This window comes from Oryzias latipes, chromosome 2 (assembly GCF_002234675.1).
Source record: "Oryzias latipes chromosome 2, ASM223467v1".
NCBI lineage: Eukaryota > Metazoa > Chordata > Actinopteri > Beloniformes > Adrianichthyidae > Oryzias > Oryzias latipes.
In genome coordinates, this window is record NC_019860.2 from 22,669,781 (window position 1) to 22,684,674 (window position 14,894).

A 14,894-nucleotide genomic window follows, 5' to 3' on the forward strand; every position below is an offset into this window, starting at 1 on the left:
AGCTCCTGCTAGCTAAGTGCTCGCAGCTGCATTTAGGGGATTTTCCGGCTGCCTTTTTACCACCATATTTATACATACATTTTTTTTATTGTAATAACTGTTTTGCCCCACTTCATTACTATTATTATTATGTAGGCCATTAGCACTCACGAGTTCCTCCGCCTCTTTGCGTCTTCGTTTCCACCAAGACCCCCACTTCCGTTCCCGGGACCGGGTCTCAAACCCGGAAGTACCCTGCCTTACAGTTCCCAAAATGACCACTGGGAGCTTATTTGAGAATCTCCCATTGACGTCCATGTGCATTGACTTCCCCCTGTTTTTTTCTTTATTTCCTCATCATGAAAGATAATCTGGCATTACACTTTAGTAACATTGATAAACCAAAAAATAAAGAAATAAACCATATAGCTATAAAAGCAATGTTTGTTGTCAAAAATCATTAATATGCACCACAAATGTGTCGGCTGGCTAATTCGTCAGATGATGTTTGGTTTAATTAATTAAGATTGGATGTTTTTAATAATGTGCAACAACAATTTGCAGCTAGTGCACACTTTGACATAGACTATCAATTATCATGACATCAATCATGTCAATATTGCTGTGTTGTTTCCCAAATGTTGCTCCATCTTCTTTAAGTTTGCTTTTGACAAAAATCCAAAGACTTGAGCAGCAGCGGCACCACCGTTACCTTCATAGGTCCTTAAATGTTGAAACAAAGGAGCTGTTGCATGAAAGAGAATGAGCTTTTCTTACTCCTCACCTTTATGGTGCCATGCTAAAGAGCTATCGGAGCACTGGAAATCGTGTCCAAGGTTTTAACAAAAAGTACAACCATAAAATAAACATCCAACTGTTCGGTTTTAAATCGTATCCACAGCAGCAGTTCCGGCTCCTGGTCACTCCGTCACATTACCTGAGGGCATGTAGAGCAGGTGGTGAGAGGAGGTCCCACCCCCCTTCTCGGTGGGGCATATTCCTGTTGGGCATCTTTGTCCTCTACCATTCCAGGAGGGTGAGGGTTGTTCTGCCTCCCATGGGAGGCACTCCTCATGGAAGACCACTCATGCCTGATGATGATGGGTTTTTGTGAAAGAAACGGAGAGAGGCTCATAATTTCATTAATTTGTTTAAAAGCCTTTGATTCATACTAAAGCCATTTTACGCAATTATTGTGAAATTCAATGGTGTATTTCAATGAGAAATTTCACATTATACTCAATGAGAGACCCAAATAACCCACAAAGAAAAAGCAGCTTTACTTTTAAAGCAACAGGGTCTCCACAGCTCGCCTCCCGGGAGCGGAGCTATTGTTCGAGATCCCTCCAGCTCAACCCACCCTGCGCCAGACGTCTTAAGGTGTGCCCGCCTTTGGTTCTAACAGGTACTGCTTGTCGAGACGGGAACTGTTGGGCGATTTGGTCCAGACGGGTACCAAATGTTGCTGCGCTGCTTTAAACTGCGCTGCTGCCAGACCTTTGCGCCGCATTTGCTGCACAATTCGCGCCATAAGACCTCAGATCGCGTCTGTACCATTGACTCAATATTGAAACACATAAAAAGTGTTCATTTGGAACCAAAACTATGCCAGTTTTATTTACAGTTTCTTTATCGCTAAAGAGAAGCTTTGAAGAATAGAGACTGTCAGTCACTGTCATTTGTGCCCCTCCCCTTGTGCTAAGCCCTTCACTTATGTAAAACCAAGCTTGCAGAACGGTGCTTCAGATAAACATGAAATATGGCCTTTTGGGATAAAAACTACATAACAATAATATAAACACCACTGGGAACTTTTTTATTAAAGAAAAAAAATGGTTGAAAAAAAAGTCAATTAGGGTACCTTTGCACCTTCAAAACATCAAGAAATGTATTTTTAGAAAATATGGAGCCGATAAAAACAAACAAACACTGAAACTGTGACCGTGTTTTCTAAAGATGATTGCGTATTCGGACAATGCCACATGATGGTGCAGACCAAAAAGCTTAGTGTGAAAGCCTCCTTGAACTTCCTGCTTAAAGCAAGTTGAAAAACAAAGCAACAGAAATAAACGCGCTATAAACGTTTTATCCAAACTTAAATCCTCTCAGTTGTCAAAATCTTGGGAAAATTTTCTGCTTCTGTCTTGTACTTAATTTCATTTATTTATTTATACATATTATTATTAATTATACAACAGGCCAAAACCCATGAATAGGTGAATTGACACACTAAAATAGAGGTTTTCAGAGAAAATATACTAAATAAATGTAATAAAACAGTAAATACAATAAAATAAGATACAATAAAAAAGAAGAATGTCAAAATTTCTACATGCTTTTGATGTAAAATAATTGCAAATTTCAAAATAAGAGCATGTTTTTTGCTGTAACATCGAAGTTTTTCACAGTAAATGTCAGTTAGGAGTTGTAGTTTTTGGTTTAGCATGGTTTTATTGCCCCCCCCCCCCCCTCCTTCCCCCCTTGTCTTTAAAGCCCCCTTCTGCTCATATCTTAATCTTTTTTTAGTGTTCCCGGTGGTGTTTTTATTATGATTTTGACGTTTTTGCCAAAAAACAAAACAAAAAACTGACATTTCTACAGAGCAGCAGTTGTTCATTCGAAATTTTGAGCTCAATTTTCTTTCTATGTGTCCTCCATCATCAGAAAAACGCCTCAAGAACATGTCAGAAACTCCAAACAGACCGTTTTCATTGGAGTGTGTCTTTAAACTGCTGTTGGGGCTTTGCTCCTTGTAGGACACGAGGTTTCTAAATCCAAACGATCTCGATTCATTCCTCGTTCCAAGCGGTCACAGAAATGCTTCTGGGGTGTCGGATCCACCTTCCAGATAACGGCAGGACTCTTTGTGTCAGCGAATCCTTTGGATTCAGGTTAATGAAAAAAAAAACAAGCAGCGATGCCTCAGGCCCAGGAACCAGATGGTCCAGTTGGCTGCTGCTAAGACGCTCACATTTGCTGCAACAAATAACTGTGTCATAAAAAAAAAATGCTGATAAAATGAAATCTCAAAGGCTGTTTACAGGGAGGGAGTTCTTTTTTTTTAAATATGCTGCAGCATGTTCCCTGGACAGCAATGTGGATGTCATTAGAGGACATGCCGGTGCAACAACTCCCCCTCAAAGAATATAAATCACCCCGGTCAGCCTCCTAATCCTCATCATTTATTAATGTGATGCTTTTTCATCTTTTAAAGTCATACACATGTGTGTGTGTGTTAGCACACAGGCTGTTGTCCATGCGGCATTAGCATGCATCCGTGTGCCGGGGGATCCGCAGAGCAGCACGGACATTGTCATGTAAATGAGGGACGACTGGGGTTCATTGAATTTAATCACTTGCAATTACAGAAATGCTGTTCGGGATTTCCACGCGGAATATTGTTCATAAAATGGGTGAAAACTAGATACATCTTTTTTTTATTTTATTTTTCTCCAGCATTGCTCTTTAATTGGTTTCCATGGTGATAAATTGCAGGGATTTTAATGACTCCAGTGCACGCATGGGCGCGCCTGAACACCAGCTCTTTTTGTTAACCATATTAAAGCCATGTAATGAATTTACTACAGATGATTTCGTTGTCAAAAGGCTCCGAGACACTTCACGCACATCTGAAATCTCATGGCTTAAAATGGCTTTGATTTACTAAAGTCTTCAAATCAATCCGGTTTTCCCCACGTCTGCTCACACATCACTCTATCTGTCATGTCTAACAGCAAATGACTCGGGGGTGGAAGAAGTGGCCTCTTGGGCTCCTGCCTGCCTCAGCTCAGGCCTGTCTGCCTCCTCTAATTGATTCTTTTGAAAGGTGGGGGAAACAAACCGTCAACTCTGAGCCATCAGATCGTTGGACGGGGAGGATTTATTCCAGGGCGAACACATTGATGGTTTACAGTGATGGAACTGAGACTAAAATTCATGATTCGAGTGTTTTTGATTTATAAAATGTGGCAAATAAGCTGTAAATCTGTAGTCATCTGCTAACAAAAGCTACTTTTTAATAATAAATGTAAGCCAGACTTTCACCGACATGAAAAAGCTTCACCCTCATTATCTAGTCAACACAATTTATATCTTTTTTTTTTTAACTTAATAAGGTTTTCATGTGAATTTTAATTCTTCAGGCACACGCCGTCATGTATCAAAGGTTATTCACAGTTTTCCATGCAGGAAAATTTGAAGCAAAGGAAAATTACCACCTCAGCAAATATCTGCCATTTTGCTCAACTTCACAAGTCACCTGGGTAAAAAAAAAAAAAACATGAAAATCTACAATTATAGTTATATTTCAAACAACTTAAAAGGCTAGAAGGTTGTAGGGTCCAAACGGGAACCCTAGTTTGATTTAACACCAACTGAAACACAGAAAGAAAAATGCTTAAAGAAACAGATGAAAAAATGGAAAAAATGACCCGAAAATGAAGGAAAATGTGTCTGAAGACCTGGAAACATGTGACTGTTAGGGAAGCTGAAGAAGCAGAAATTTCTGTTAGGAGCAAATTTGAAGATAAAAGTGGCTAAAACCAGATCAGTTCATCAAAGAACCACTGGGTGGCTTGGAAAGGGAACAGCAAAATTTGTGTAGTTCTTTATAAAAATAAACAAACTTGAATTCTCAGCTTTAGGGTGACTTTGCAGAGCTTTTACAGCTGTCAGTCAAAGACAAGGTGACAAATATTCCGTCACCCCTAGAAACTGGTTTTTCCTTCCGGCTCCAACCAAACAAAAGCAATTCGGTCGCCATGTTTCCAGGATACGGACACCGCCGCTTCAGAGCCCAGACGTCAGTAAGCAGCGACTGGTCTGAATCACTCTGGGTTTCTATGGCAACCACTCTTGTCAGTCACGAAAGAGCTTGTTGAATACCCACACCCCCTACTGCAAACTGTCAAACGTCCGATTGGTCAGTTTATAACTTGAATAATGAACTCAAGGAAAAAAAGAGGACTATCGAGAATATGTTAAAAAAAATTCTTTTGGGCACAATTTTTGGTTGATCGTCAGCGGTTTGTGGGTTTTCCTGGTTGTGTACTTGTCGGGAGGAGATATCCATTGGTTTTGTTTTTAAATTTAGCAGTGGTACTAAAATCTGCCCAAGAAGCTCATAAGAAAACAGAACATCGATGATACAGATCGAGCCTTGATTGTTTAAATCTGAGGATTTCCAGAAAATCCCTGGAGTTTTTGATTGACAAAACCTTGATTGCTCTCCTAGGGTTCATTTCCGGGGATCTTGCACTTGGTGTTGGTGTTGCGTCCCACAACCTTTTTCCAGCGGACCATCTCGGACCTCCAGTTAAGGTTTATCAGGGATGACTTCAAAATGAAGGTGCCGGTAAGGCGAACAGACGTCAGGTGATTGGTTCCGTCGTGAAACCCCTTCACGGTTATGGGAGAGTACGTGTTTTTCCAGGTGGTGATGCTGAGCTCAGTGACTGAGCTCCATGCGTACATCGACCCAGGACAGCTGACCACTGAGGTTGGTGGCACGCAGGACTACAACCACGACAGCTGGATCTCCCACCGAACCGTACGTATGTCCACTTATCTGGACTTCTTGCTCACCGGCCTTTCTGAATCTGCGAATGTCTCCCTACAGGCCATTGAGGCTTTTGCCCTCATGGTAAAGACGATAGCCCAGACCCTGCAAGCCTTCGGGACCGAGCTGGCCGAGACGGAGCTGCCCAACGATGCCGAAGCCACCACCAACCTGCTGCAGGCGCACACTTGCAAAAAAGAGCAGATGAAGGTGAGCGATGCCTCCCGCCAGAGTTCCCGTACGAACGCTTACAGGGTGCGTAAAAAACGTTTGATTCCACTTCCAGGAGGACCTGCAGGTGGCGCTCTCTCAAGGAAGGCGTCTACTGGACATCATCAACGAGCCTCTTCTGGTGGATCCCGAATACAATATGACGCATGATGAAATGGAGAATCTCGCCACGGTCCAAAGGTTAGATGGAAAAATTGTAACGATGATGGAGGCAAGCCGCTAACTCCACTTTGGTCGTAGACTCATCGGCCAGCTGGACGAGACCGAGACGGCGTTTGAGGATTTCTGGGAGCGCCACCGAACCAAACTGGAGCAGTGTTTGCAGCTCCGGCACTTTGAGCACCACTTTCGTGAGGTGAGTCCTGCCCAGGCGGAAGCAACCGTCTGCTCACGTGCACGCACTCCAACGGCTTATTCTGCTCTCCACAGATCCGGGCTCAGCTCGACGTGACGTCCGAGCGGTTGTCGGGGTTCTCCGAGGTCAGCGTAAGCCCCGCCCACGCCGAGCACGTCCTCCAGGAACTCAGCAACCACGAGGACAAAGCCTTTGTAAGGAGAAACCGGGTCCTTTATGGAACCACCTCAGCTCCGTCACATCTTCCATTCCCAAAAAAACGAGGACGAGGGGAACACTAACAGATAACAAAAAATGTTTCAGGCAGCACTTTGTACATGAAAACTCTGCATCCAGGTGATCTAATTTTAGCACCAAAACAACAAAACCCCATCATGACACTACCGCCACAGGCTGCATGGTACTGAACATTATGGTTACAGAGTTTCATCTGTAAGAATTTGAAGCATTTAAAGCAGATCATATGACTTTTCAAGTTCTTAAACACCTTTTTGCTGGAGTTTGGATTAAAATCTCAGATTTACCTGATTACTCCATTCAGTACAGTCACTGTTTTGGATTACACCTGAAGATCAGTCATTTCTGTGGACTCTCCACACTTCAGGAGAAAGTGACGGACATCTTGAAGTAATTGTGGTCAACATAGACGTGTGCTTCCTGATATCAGTGTTCTTCAACAGGCGTTGCTGGATGTTGCCCTGTCCCTGGCCGGCGAAGGAGACGGACTGATCGAAAACTCCCACTACGCCGAGGACTCCATCAGGCCGAAGTGCAGGGAGCTGAGAGACGTGTGTGAGGAGATTAGCTCCACTCTGAGGCACAAGAAGAGCCTCCTGCTTAGAGCTCTGGAGCTCCACCACGCTCTGGAGAAGGTAGGAATCTGGTCCAGCCGACTTTTCTCGTCGTCTCCTGAAAGATTGACGAGTTTCTTTGTTTTTTGCCGGAAGGCATCGGGGTGGTGTGAAGAGGGCATCTTCCTGCTGGCCAGCCAGCCGGTGGATCGCTGCCAGTCCCAGGATGGAGCGGAGGCAGCTCTGCAAGAGCTGGAGCGATACCTAGACACGGCAGCCTTGCACACTCTGACGGACCGCAGCGCCATCTGCTGTCAGTACGAGACAGTGCTCAACACTCAGCTCAGGGTCCGAAAGACTATTTTAATCCACATTAGTTGGAAGCTTTCAAAAGCTTTATTTAACGTGTGCTTTCTTTTTTTTCATCAGGACCAGATTGAACGAGTTTTCCAGAAACAGATCTCCGTCCAGGAGATGTTTGAAAAGAGACGCGTCAGTCTGAAGAAACTTGCTGCCAAACAAACTAGACCAGTTCAGCCAGTAGCTCCAAGACCAGAAGTCAAGTCTCCACTTTCTTCTCCCAGTGAGTCCTGATACGCATTATTCATTTTTTTTAAGTACATACATCCACGGTCATCAAACACTTTTCATTTCCAGGTCAAGAGAGAAAAGAGAGAAGATACTCTGCAGATAGTACCCTCTGTAAAAAGGTAGACATGACTTTCCTTGAGTGTTTCTAAAGCCTTAGTCACCTGTACGGGTGCCGTAGGTTATCGGGTTGTCCGGGTCGGTGGAGGGTCGTGGAGAGGAGCGGACGCATAGCGGTCGTGTTCTTAAATACGCCCACGGTGTTCACACTGGTCGAGCAGGGGAGGGGCTTCCTCTTCTTTTTCTTGCTTTGCTACCGTTTACCAGTGCACGTCCGTCACCTACAGTTGGAAGAGGCTTGGCGTCCGATGTCAAAGCGCCGCAAATCTGGTCAATCTTTCTCCGGGCTTTTTATTTCACATCTCTATTCCAATGTGTGAAAGACTTGGGTTGAATCCGAATTCTTCTCCTACCCCTCCAGTCCCTTCCTATTGCTTCAATCGTACAGGCATTTGGAGCTGTAGTGGTGTCCAAAAGTTTTTTTTTTTTTTTAAGGAAACACCGTAGTGAAACGTCGGGTATCACTCCGCCAGTTAGGGTGATCTGAGGAGAAATGCATTTCTTTGCGTGGGTGTGCTCTGAAGCAGAGTTTACATTTAAATGAGCGTCTTTACTTTTTTAAAGTTATAAACCGAGGTTGTAATGTATTTTCTGAGCGCTGGCAGCTACGTGCTAACGTAACTCACCGCCGGCTATTGATGATGTCATCGAGCGGTGGTAAAGTCCGAATTTGAGGACAACGGTTGTGTCTGAATGAAATAATGCACCATAACGTGCGTTCCCCAATTTGTAGTGCTGTCCGAATCTACAATGTGTGCCCTAGAAATTTCCCAGAAGTCAGTGGGCATCCAAGCTCACCGGATTGGCCAATAAAGACCACAATGCATTGTGTCTTAACAATTTTTGCCCAAAAAATGTATTTAAATGTATATTTTTTTATAAACCATCAAAGTTTTTATCGTCAGAACACAGTGGATTAATAAATAATCATCGCAAAATGCTCATATCAAATAGATTTTAACTTTGTGAAATCGATGACGTCATATTCGTCATCACCCGGGGTGCCGGCGTCCTGGGCCCGGCGGTACTCTCTCCGCGCGGTGGGGGGGTTCACATTACATCTGAGCCCGGGGTGTCTGGTCCCTGGGGGGTGGGTTCTGGTCCTTGCTCCTGAGTACTGGGCCCCGCCAAATTTCCAACTGTGGCCGAGCCTGGTCGGGCCATATTTACAACACCCCTTGTGGGCCCTCTTTTTTCCCCGGGGTTCCCCCCTCCTGGGCGGGGGCGGCGGGCCCCTGCCTCGCTCCTCCCTGGACCAACCGTGGGCCGGGCGGATGGCTGCCTGGAGTGCGGAGCGGGTCTCCCTTGGGGGGTCCTGGCTCGTACCTGGGGTTGGGGCGGGGGGATGCCCGGAACTCCTGGGTGGTGGTGGGGTGCTCGTTTGGGGCTGTGGGCGTCCTTCTCCGGTGGGGCCCTGCGTTGGGTTCTCCCGGCGTGCCGGGGGGGCTGCTCTCCTGGTTGGGCTGGGTCGGCGCTCTCTTTCCCTCCGTGCCTCCCTGGCCTCTGGCTCTGGGGGCCTTGCGGCGGCCCTGCTGGCCCTGGCCTGGGTGGCGGGCTTGGTCGCCCGGGCGGCGGTTGTTCCCTGCCGGTTCCCGTGTGGCGTTGGGGGGATTCCGGCTGCCGCTGCTGCTGCGGTGGGGGTCTTGGGGTGGGGATGGCTGGGCACTCTCCCTCCTTCTTTTCACGTTCCACCATCCATTTTAGAAGAACATAAACACTCACCTGAGCACTGGTGTTAGCTCACCTTTGCACTAACAGTTTGCATGACTGAATGACTGAAATATTTCACACTAGTTGGTTTTAAGGCATAAGTATGCGTGTGAACACTATCTGTTTTGTGTACATGTCGACAGGTGGACATTTTTGCAGCTAGCAGGTGTGTTTATAACATTTGAGTGTGTGTGTGTGGACAGGCTCCGCCCTTTTTTTTTTTTTTTTTTTTTTACTACATTTGAACCTTACCATAATGATTAACAACCAGTAAACTTGTTGCTTTATGCTGCTTCATGGTCTTACCCCCCTTCCCCTCCTATTATCACCCTCCTACCCCCCCCCCCCTCTCTCTAACGTCCCTCTCTCTTCTCCCCATCTTTCCTTTTCCGTCCGGTCCAACACCAAAGATTTTCAGACATGATTGAAATTAATAAAGTTTGACCTCAATTACTGTCAAGTGCTCCAGAATTGTTTGCGTCCCCTGCACTTGAAAGGGGTTCTACCTTGCTTTTCAGAAAGATGAAGCAGGATTCCACTCAGATTGTTTCTCTTTTCCTCTCTTTTATTTTTGAAGTCATGTGAACAACCAGGTGAAAAACCTTCAAACACAAGTGAAAATCTGGTGATTACCATAACAATTATCACAATTAATACAATTTTCAAAGCATAAATATAAAGAACAGATTATTCTAGTCAATCAAACAATTTATGCATTACTACAGCCAAAATAAATGTCTGACTCTTACCAGCTGTATCTTCACAGGCAAGATGTTTTCTTACTGAACAATACAAAGCTTCTGCTTTTCTCTCTGGTCAAATGTTTCTGAGCACTTTTATATGCTCCCACTGACAACAATCAGCTGCTTTGCTTGTTCTCTCAATTGTTCCCACCTGGTGTGATTAGCGCCAGTGGAGCAGATCAACAAAACCCAACAGGTCCCTGAGTTTACCGCAACACCTCCCACTCGATCTCTGTAAAGTCCTGAAAGAGATCGTCAACTTAGGCAAGGTGGGAGTGGGTCTTTTGTTCCTCAATTGGTAGAAGTATCACTAGGCGCCTGACATCTCTCCGTAATGTTGTGGAAAGGCCGGACCCTTCTAGGGTCTCTGATGAGTGTTTGTCAGGCTTTAGTCTTGATGTCACAGAACTTGGGACTGTTTTAACAAGGACGTCTCTGACCACACCTTTAGAGTCTGGGTTCGTTTTGATAACTCTGCCCAACTTGAACTGTCCTCGCAAAGCATTTTGATCACACACCCAAACAATGTCTCCCACAGCGACATTCCTTTGAGTTGTGTGCCACTTACTTCGAATGAAGAGATTGGGGCCCGCCAGTTGACTCCAGGTCCTCCAAAACTTTGATACTTGTTTCTGCATCTCAATGAATCTTTTATACGGGTAGTTGTTGAAGTCAAATGTTCTTATATCACTACTCAGAAAGGATCTACCGTGAAGGAGAGAGTTAGGTGTGATGTAAAGAATGTTCTCCTCTCTGCACTTGTGCATCAATTGGGCGATCATTTGCTAAATTGGCTGCTAACTGAAGGGTTGTGTAGAATTCACTGAAGCTTAAATTTGACTCTGCTCCAAGGGACTGCAGAGCCCGTTTTAAGATCTTCACAGCCGCTTCAGCAGCGCCGTTGCGGTGGGGGGAGTCTGCTGGGTGCAATTTCCACAAGAAAGTTGTTCCATTCTTGGCTGCCAGTCTCTCAATTGCTGGTTTATCCAAACTGTCTAAGTAGGAGTTTATTTCTTCGAGGACTGACTTTGCACCTACAAAGTTTGTTCCTGGGTCAGACCACATTTTCTTTGGATGCCCCCGAATCGCTGTGAATCTTTGGAATGCCATTAGGAAACTCTCCGTTGACATAGAATTTACTAGCTCTGCATGGATTGCACGGCTTGCCATACAGCAGAACACAACCCCCCAGACCTTCATGGTTGTTCTTTTTTTAATGTCATCTTTGACCATATAAGGGCCAAAAAGGTCTGTGGATGTGAATGCAAAAGGGGCGGTTTCACCAGTCCTCTCTATAGGTAAATCACCCATCACTTGTTGGCACCTTTTTGCTCTAAGCTTTCTGCACAAACAACAAGAATCAACAGCTTTTTGAGCTAGTCTTCTTCCTCTAATCACCCATGCTTGCTTCCTCATCTTCAGAAGGGTAGCAGCAACACCAACATGGCCGTCTTTGTGAGCATCTCTTGCTATGAGGGTGGATAACCAAGCACCATTTGGCAGGAGTGGTACAGCAACTTTGTCTTCTTCAAATGCTTGGATTCTGCCACCACAAAGCAGTAGTCCAGAATTTTTATCCCTGAAAGCCACAAGTCGATTGGTTGTTGAACTGGGGAATGAGTATCCATCTTGAGCAGTTAACATTAGGTCTCTTAGTGCATCCTTTCTTTCCTGTACAGTGATGGTCCCAACAGAAGTAACAGCCTCCCACTTTGAGCCATCCAGGGGCCGTATCAGTTCCAGAAATCTTCTGGCTGCCCTCCATAACAGCGCAGTTGCACAGACCAATCGATTTAGACTACTGAATCGATGCATCTCAATTAGACGTCCTGCAGTTGATGGAGGCCTTTGTACAACTTGATTCTGACTTTTTCCGAGTTTTGAATCTTGCCTTGCTTTGGTTTGAGCTCTTGTCAATAGAGCCGTGACATATGCTTTCTTTTGTAGCTTGGTAATTTCTTCTTTAGCTTCAGTCGCCACATCTCTAGCTGATTTTAAGGGCCACTCCTCTTCTGGTAGGTACAAAAATGGTGGACCTTTTTGCCATTCTGATTCTTCTTTCAGGTTGTCAGAGTCTGCTCCACGAGTGAGAATGTCAGAAATGTTTTGGTGTCCTTGAATCCACCACCAATCTTCAACATTTGTTGTTTCTTGTATCTCTCCTATCCTGTTGGCAAAAAAGGTCTTGAAACCATAGCTTTCCCTCTGAATGGCACCGAGAACCGTCTGGCTGTCGATGATGTGGTAAAACCGCCTGATGTTTATATTGCAGTTCTGTACAAAATATTTTTTCAATCGGGCTGCAAAGACTGCGCCACAAACCTCAGCTTTGACTGCTTCTCCTTTGTGGTCAAAGGGGGTTAACTTTGCCTTTGCTTCTACTAATCTCACAACTGGTCTTTGTGGACTGATCCATCTCAAATACATAACAGCTCCATAAGCTTGCTCACTTCCATCAAAAAAAGGTAATAGCACAAGTGTCTTGCAGGGCATCAGTGGGGGTCAGTGCCCTGGGAAATGTCACATGAGCCAACTTAGTATATTCTTTAAAAATATGGATTGCCTCTTCTCTGATGTTACAAGACAAGGCTGTATCCCAAGTCTCTTTTGCATCTGTTGATGATGTTTTAGCTTCCTGAAATGCACGCCGTACCAAGATGGCACCTTTTTGTTTAATTGGTACGGCCAGACCAGCAGGATCATAAAATGTTGCTATCTGGCTTAGGAGCACTCGTCTTGTGAGGGGATCTGGTGTACCGTCCTTGACCTGTTCTTCTGAGAGATCTTGACCAAGACGCATCTTTTTCTTCTCTTTAGAAAAGTTGATGGCTACCATGACGTGTAATGTGTCGTTGTCTACATCATAACCGTAGCCAAGGGCTTTGTTCTCATCCTCGCTCATTTGGTTGGGTAAAATCATTGCCTTGGGCACCTTCTTTACATCCATTTCTCTTCCTCTGTTTTGACCAGATATCACCCAAGGCTTAAGGTGGAACCCGCCAGCTTTAAGAATGTTCTCCACATTTGTTGTGATTGTGTATAACTCACTCAGATCATTGTGGGAGGTAAGTATATCATCTACATAGGTATCCTCTTGAAGGATACGCCGTTCTTCTTTGAAATGATTGAACATAGGGAGGTTAGCTGTTTCTCTCATGGCCAGCTGAGCAATGCAACCTGCTGGTTTGTCACCAATGTTGACCCTGGTAACTGCATACTCCTCGATTTCTTGTTCTCTTGAGTCACGCCAGAGGAAACGATGCAAGTGTTTTTCTCTTTCTTCGAGCCAGACTGAGTTATACATCTTTTTTATATCACCAAGAGCAGCAAACTTCCCGCTTCTGAACCGAAGGATTACACCACGGATTGGATTCAACACATCCGGGCCTTTCATTAGCAGGTCATTTAAACTTAAACCTCTAAACTTCTGACTGCTGTTCCATACAAACCTCACTGGAGTTGTTACAGAATGTGGATTTGGAGCAACCAGGTGACTAATATACCACACAGGACCAGACCAGGAAACAAGCTCATCACTGGATATTTTGACTGCAGCTCTTCGGGCAGGTCAGGAAATCACACCAGAACAATACAAAGCTTCTGCTTTTCTCTCTGGTCAAATGTTTCTGAGCACTTTTATATGCTCCCACTGACAACAATCAGCTGCTTTGCTTGTTCTCTCAATTGTTCCCACCTGGTGTGATTAGCGCCAGTGGAGCAGATCAACAAAACCCAACAGGTCCCTGAGTTTACCGCAACAATTACAAAGGGGTTTATTCAGACATACCTTTGGTTTGTCTGAAGATTAACAACCCCTCTTGTTAAAGTAAAATATGTCCAACACAAGAGGCCCTCAGCTCTCATCTGTCTGCCCAGCTGTTGGACAGGACAAGTTGAAAAAAAATAAAAAAGGGGTGAGCATGGTGTCTGACACCATGAAGTGTTGCACTATATCATTTTTTTCATAAGTAGGGGTTAGTGTGGGAATTTTTCACAATTTTTCCATGACTCTCCGTTTGGAGGGCTAAATGTAGGGGCAGGGAGAAGCTGGAGGGGTAGGGGAAGGATTCGTATGAATGAAAAAGGGCGGAATCCGTACGTCACTACCAAATCTAGGTCCGTGATTGGTCGACCTGGTTCAATCTTGTACGTAGAGTTCAAAAGTAGCGACGCATGAACGCTGGAGTTTTGAACGCTAAAGCCCAAAACACACATACTCGAAGATCTATCACTGGTAGTGGTCGCTCAAACAAGCGTTTTCCGATCTGGTGTGAACGTTTAGCGTGAACAGCATCTCACCTACTTCACGCTTGCGTATAGTCGCCAGCTGGATTTAAGTCGAAAAAAACCTTTTCCTTCTATGGTTTCACTGAGCGGCCTGCGACCATCATAGTTCCGTAAAGGTTTGACCATTTTTTACTTTCGCCTACCCGTAAGGGGAGTCGTGACTAAGGCTTTATGAGAAGATGTTTGGCGGCTCTGCAAGTGGTCAAAATGTGTGGGAATGTCGCTCACGTTTCCAGGGAGAGTCTCCGGTCCTTAATGGCGGCACAAGACACGCTTCTCTTTCAGAAGAAGAGGAAAGCCTGGCGGTTCTACGGCGGTGAGCGTCCGAAATCTACAAAAGCCGACGCAACGTTCATCTTAGAACGAAATCTCACTTGTGTATTCCTTTTTGCGGCTTCCAGTCATGTGATGAACGAGCTCCTAGAGACGGAGCGGGCATACGTGGAGGAGCTTCTGTGTGTGCTGGAGGTAGGTACAGCCATTCCTTCAGAGTCTCCACCTTCATTTATGGTCTTTTTATTTTTATTTTTTAC

The 14,894-nt window shown here is 45.0% G+C and overlaps 1 protein-coding gene and 1 long non-coding RNA gene across 7 annotated transcripts in view; one reads left to right on the top strand and one right to left on the bottom strand.

The window, feature by feature from the left end:
* Positions 1-2,208, bottom strand: part of LOC111949299 — a 31,881-nt gene extending 29,673 nt beyond the window's left edge. The window contains exon 1 of the long non-coding RNA XR_002875313.1: positions 151-2,208. This is a non-coding gene — a long non-coding RNA (uncharacterized LOC111949299). The remainder of the gene's footprint in view (positions 1-150) is intronic.
* The window catches only part of LOC101165288 (guanine nucleotide exchange factor DBS), a 62,978-nt gene that overhangs the window by 39,362 nt on the left and 8,722 nt on the right, over positions 1-14,894 (top strand). For all 6 annotated transcript variants that reach the window (XM_023966166.1, XM_023966165.1, XM_023966164.1 and 3 more), the window contains 12 exons: positions 5,213-5,332; positions 5,411-5,527; positions 5,597-5,746; positions 5,823-5,947; positions 6,008-6,122; positions 6,197-6,316; positions 6,803-6,994; positions 7,070-7,261; positions 7,343-7,496; positions 7,571-7,623; positions 14,598-14,677; positions 14,763-14,829. In XM_023966166.1, coding sequence (XP_023821934.1) covers positions 5,213-5,332; positions 5,411-5,527; positions 5,597-5,746; positions 5,823-5,947; positions 6,008-6,122; positions 6,197-6,316; positions 6,803-6,994; positions 7,070-7,261; positions 7,343-7,496; positions 7,571-7,623; positions 14,598-14,677; positions 14,763-14,829 — 1,485 coding nt within the window. The remainder of the gene's footprint in view (positions 1-5,212; positions 5,333-5,410; positions 5,528-5,596; positions 5,747-5,822; positions 5,948-6,007; positions 6,123-6,196; positions 6,317-6,802; positions 6,995-7,069; positions 7,262-7,342; positions 7,497-7,570; positions 7,624-14,597; positions 14,678-14,762; positions 14,830-14,894) is intronic.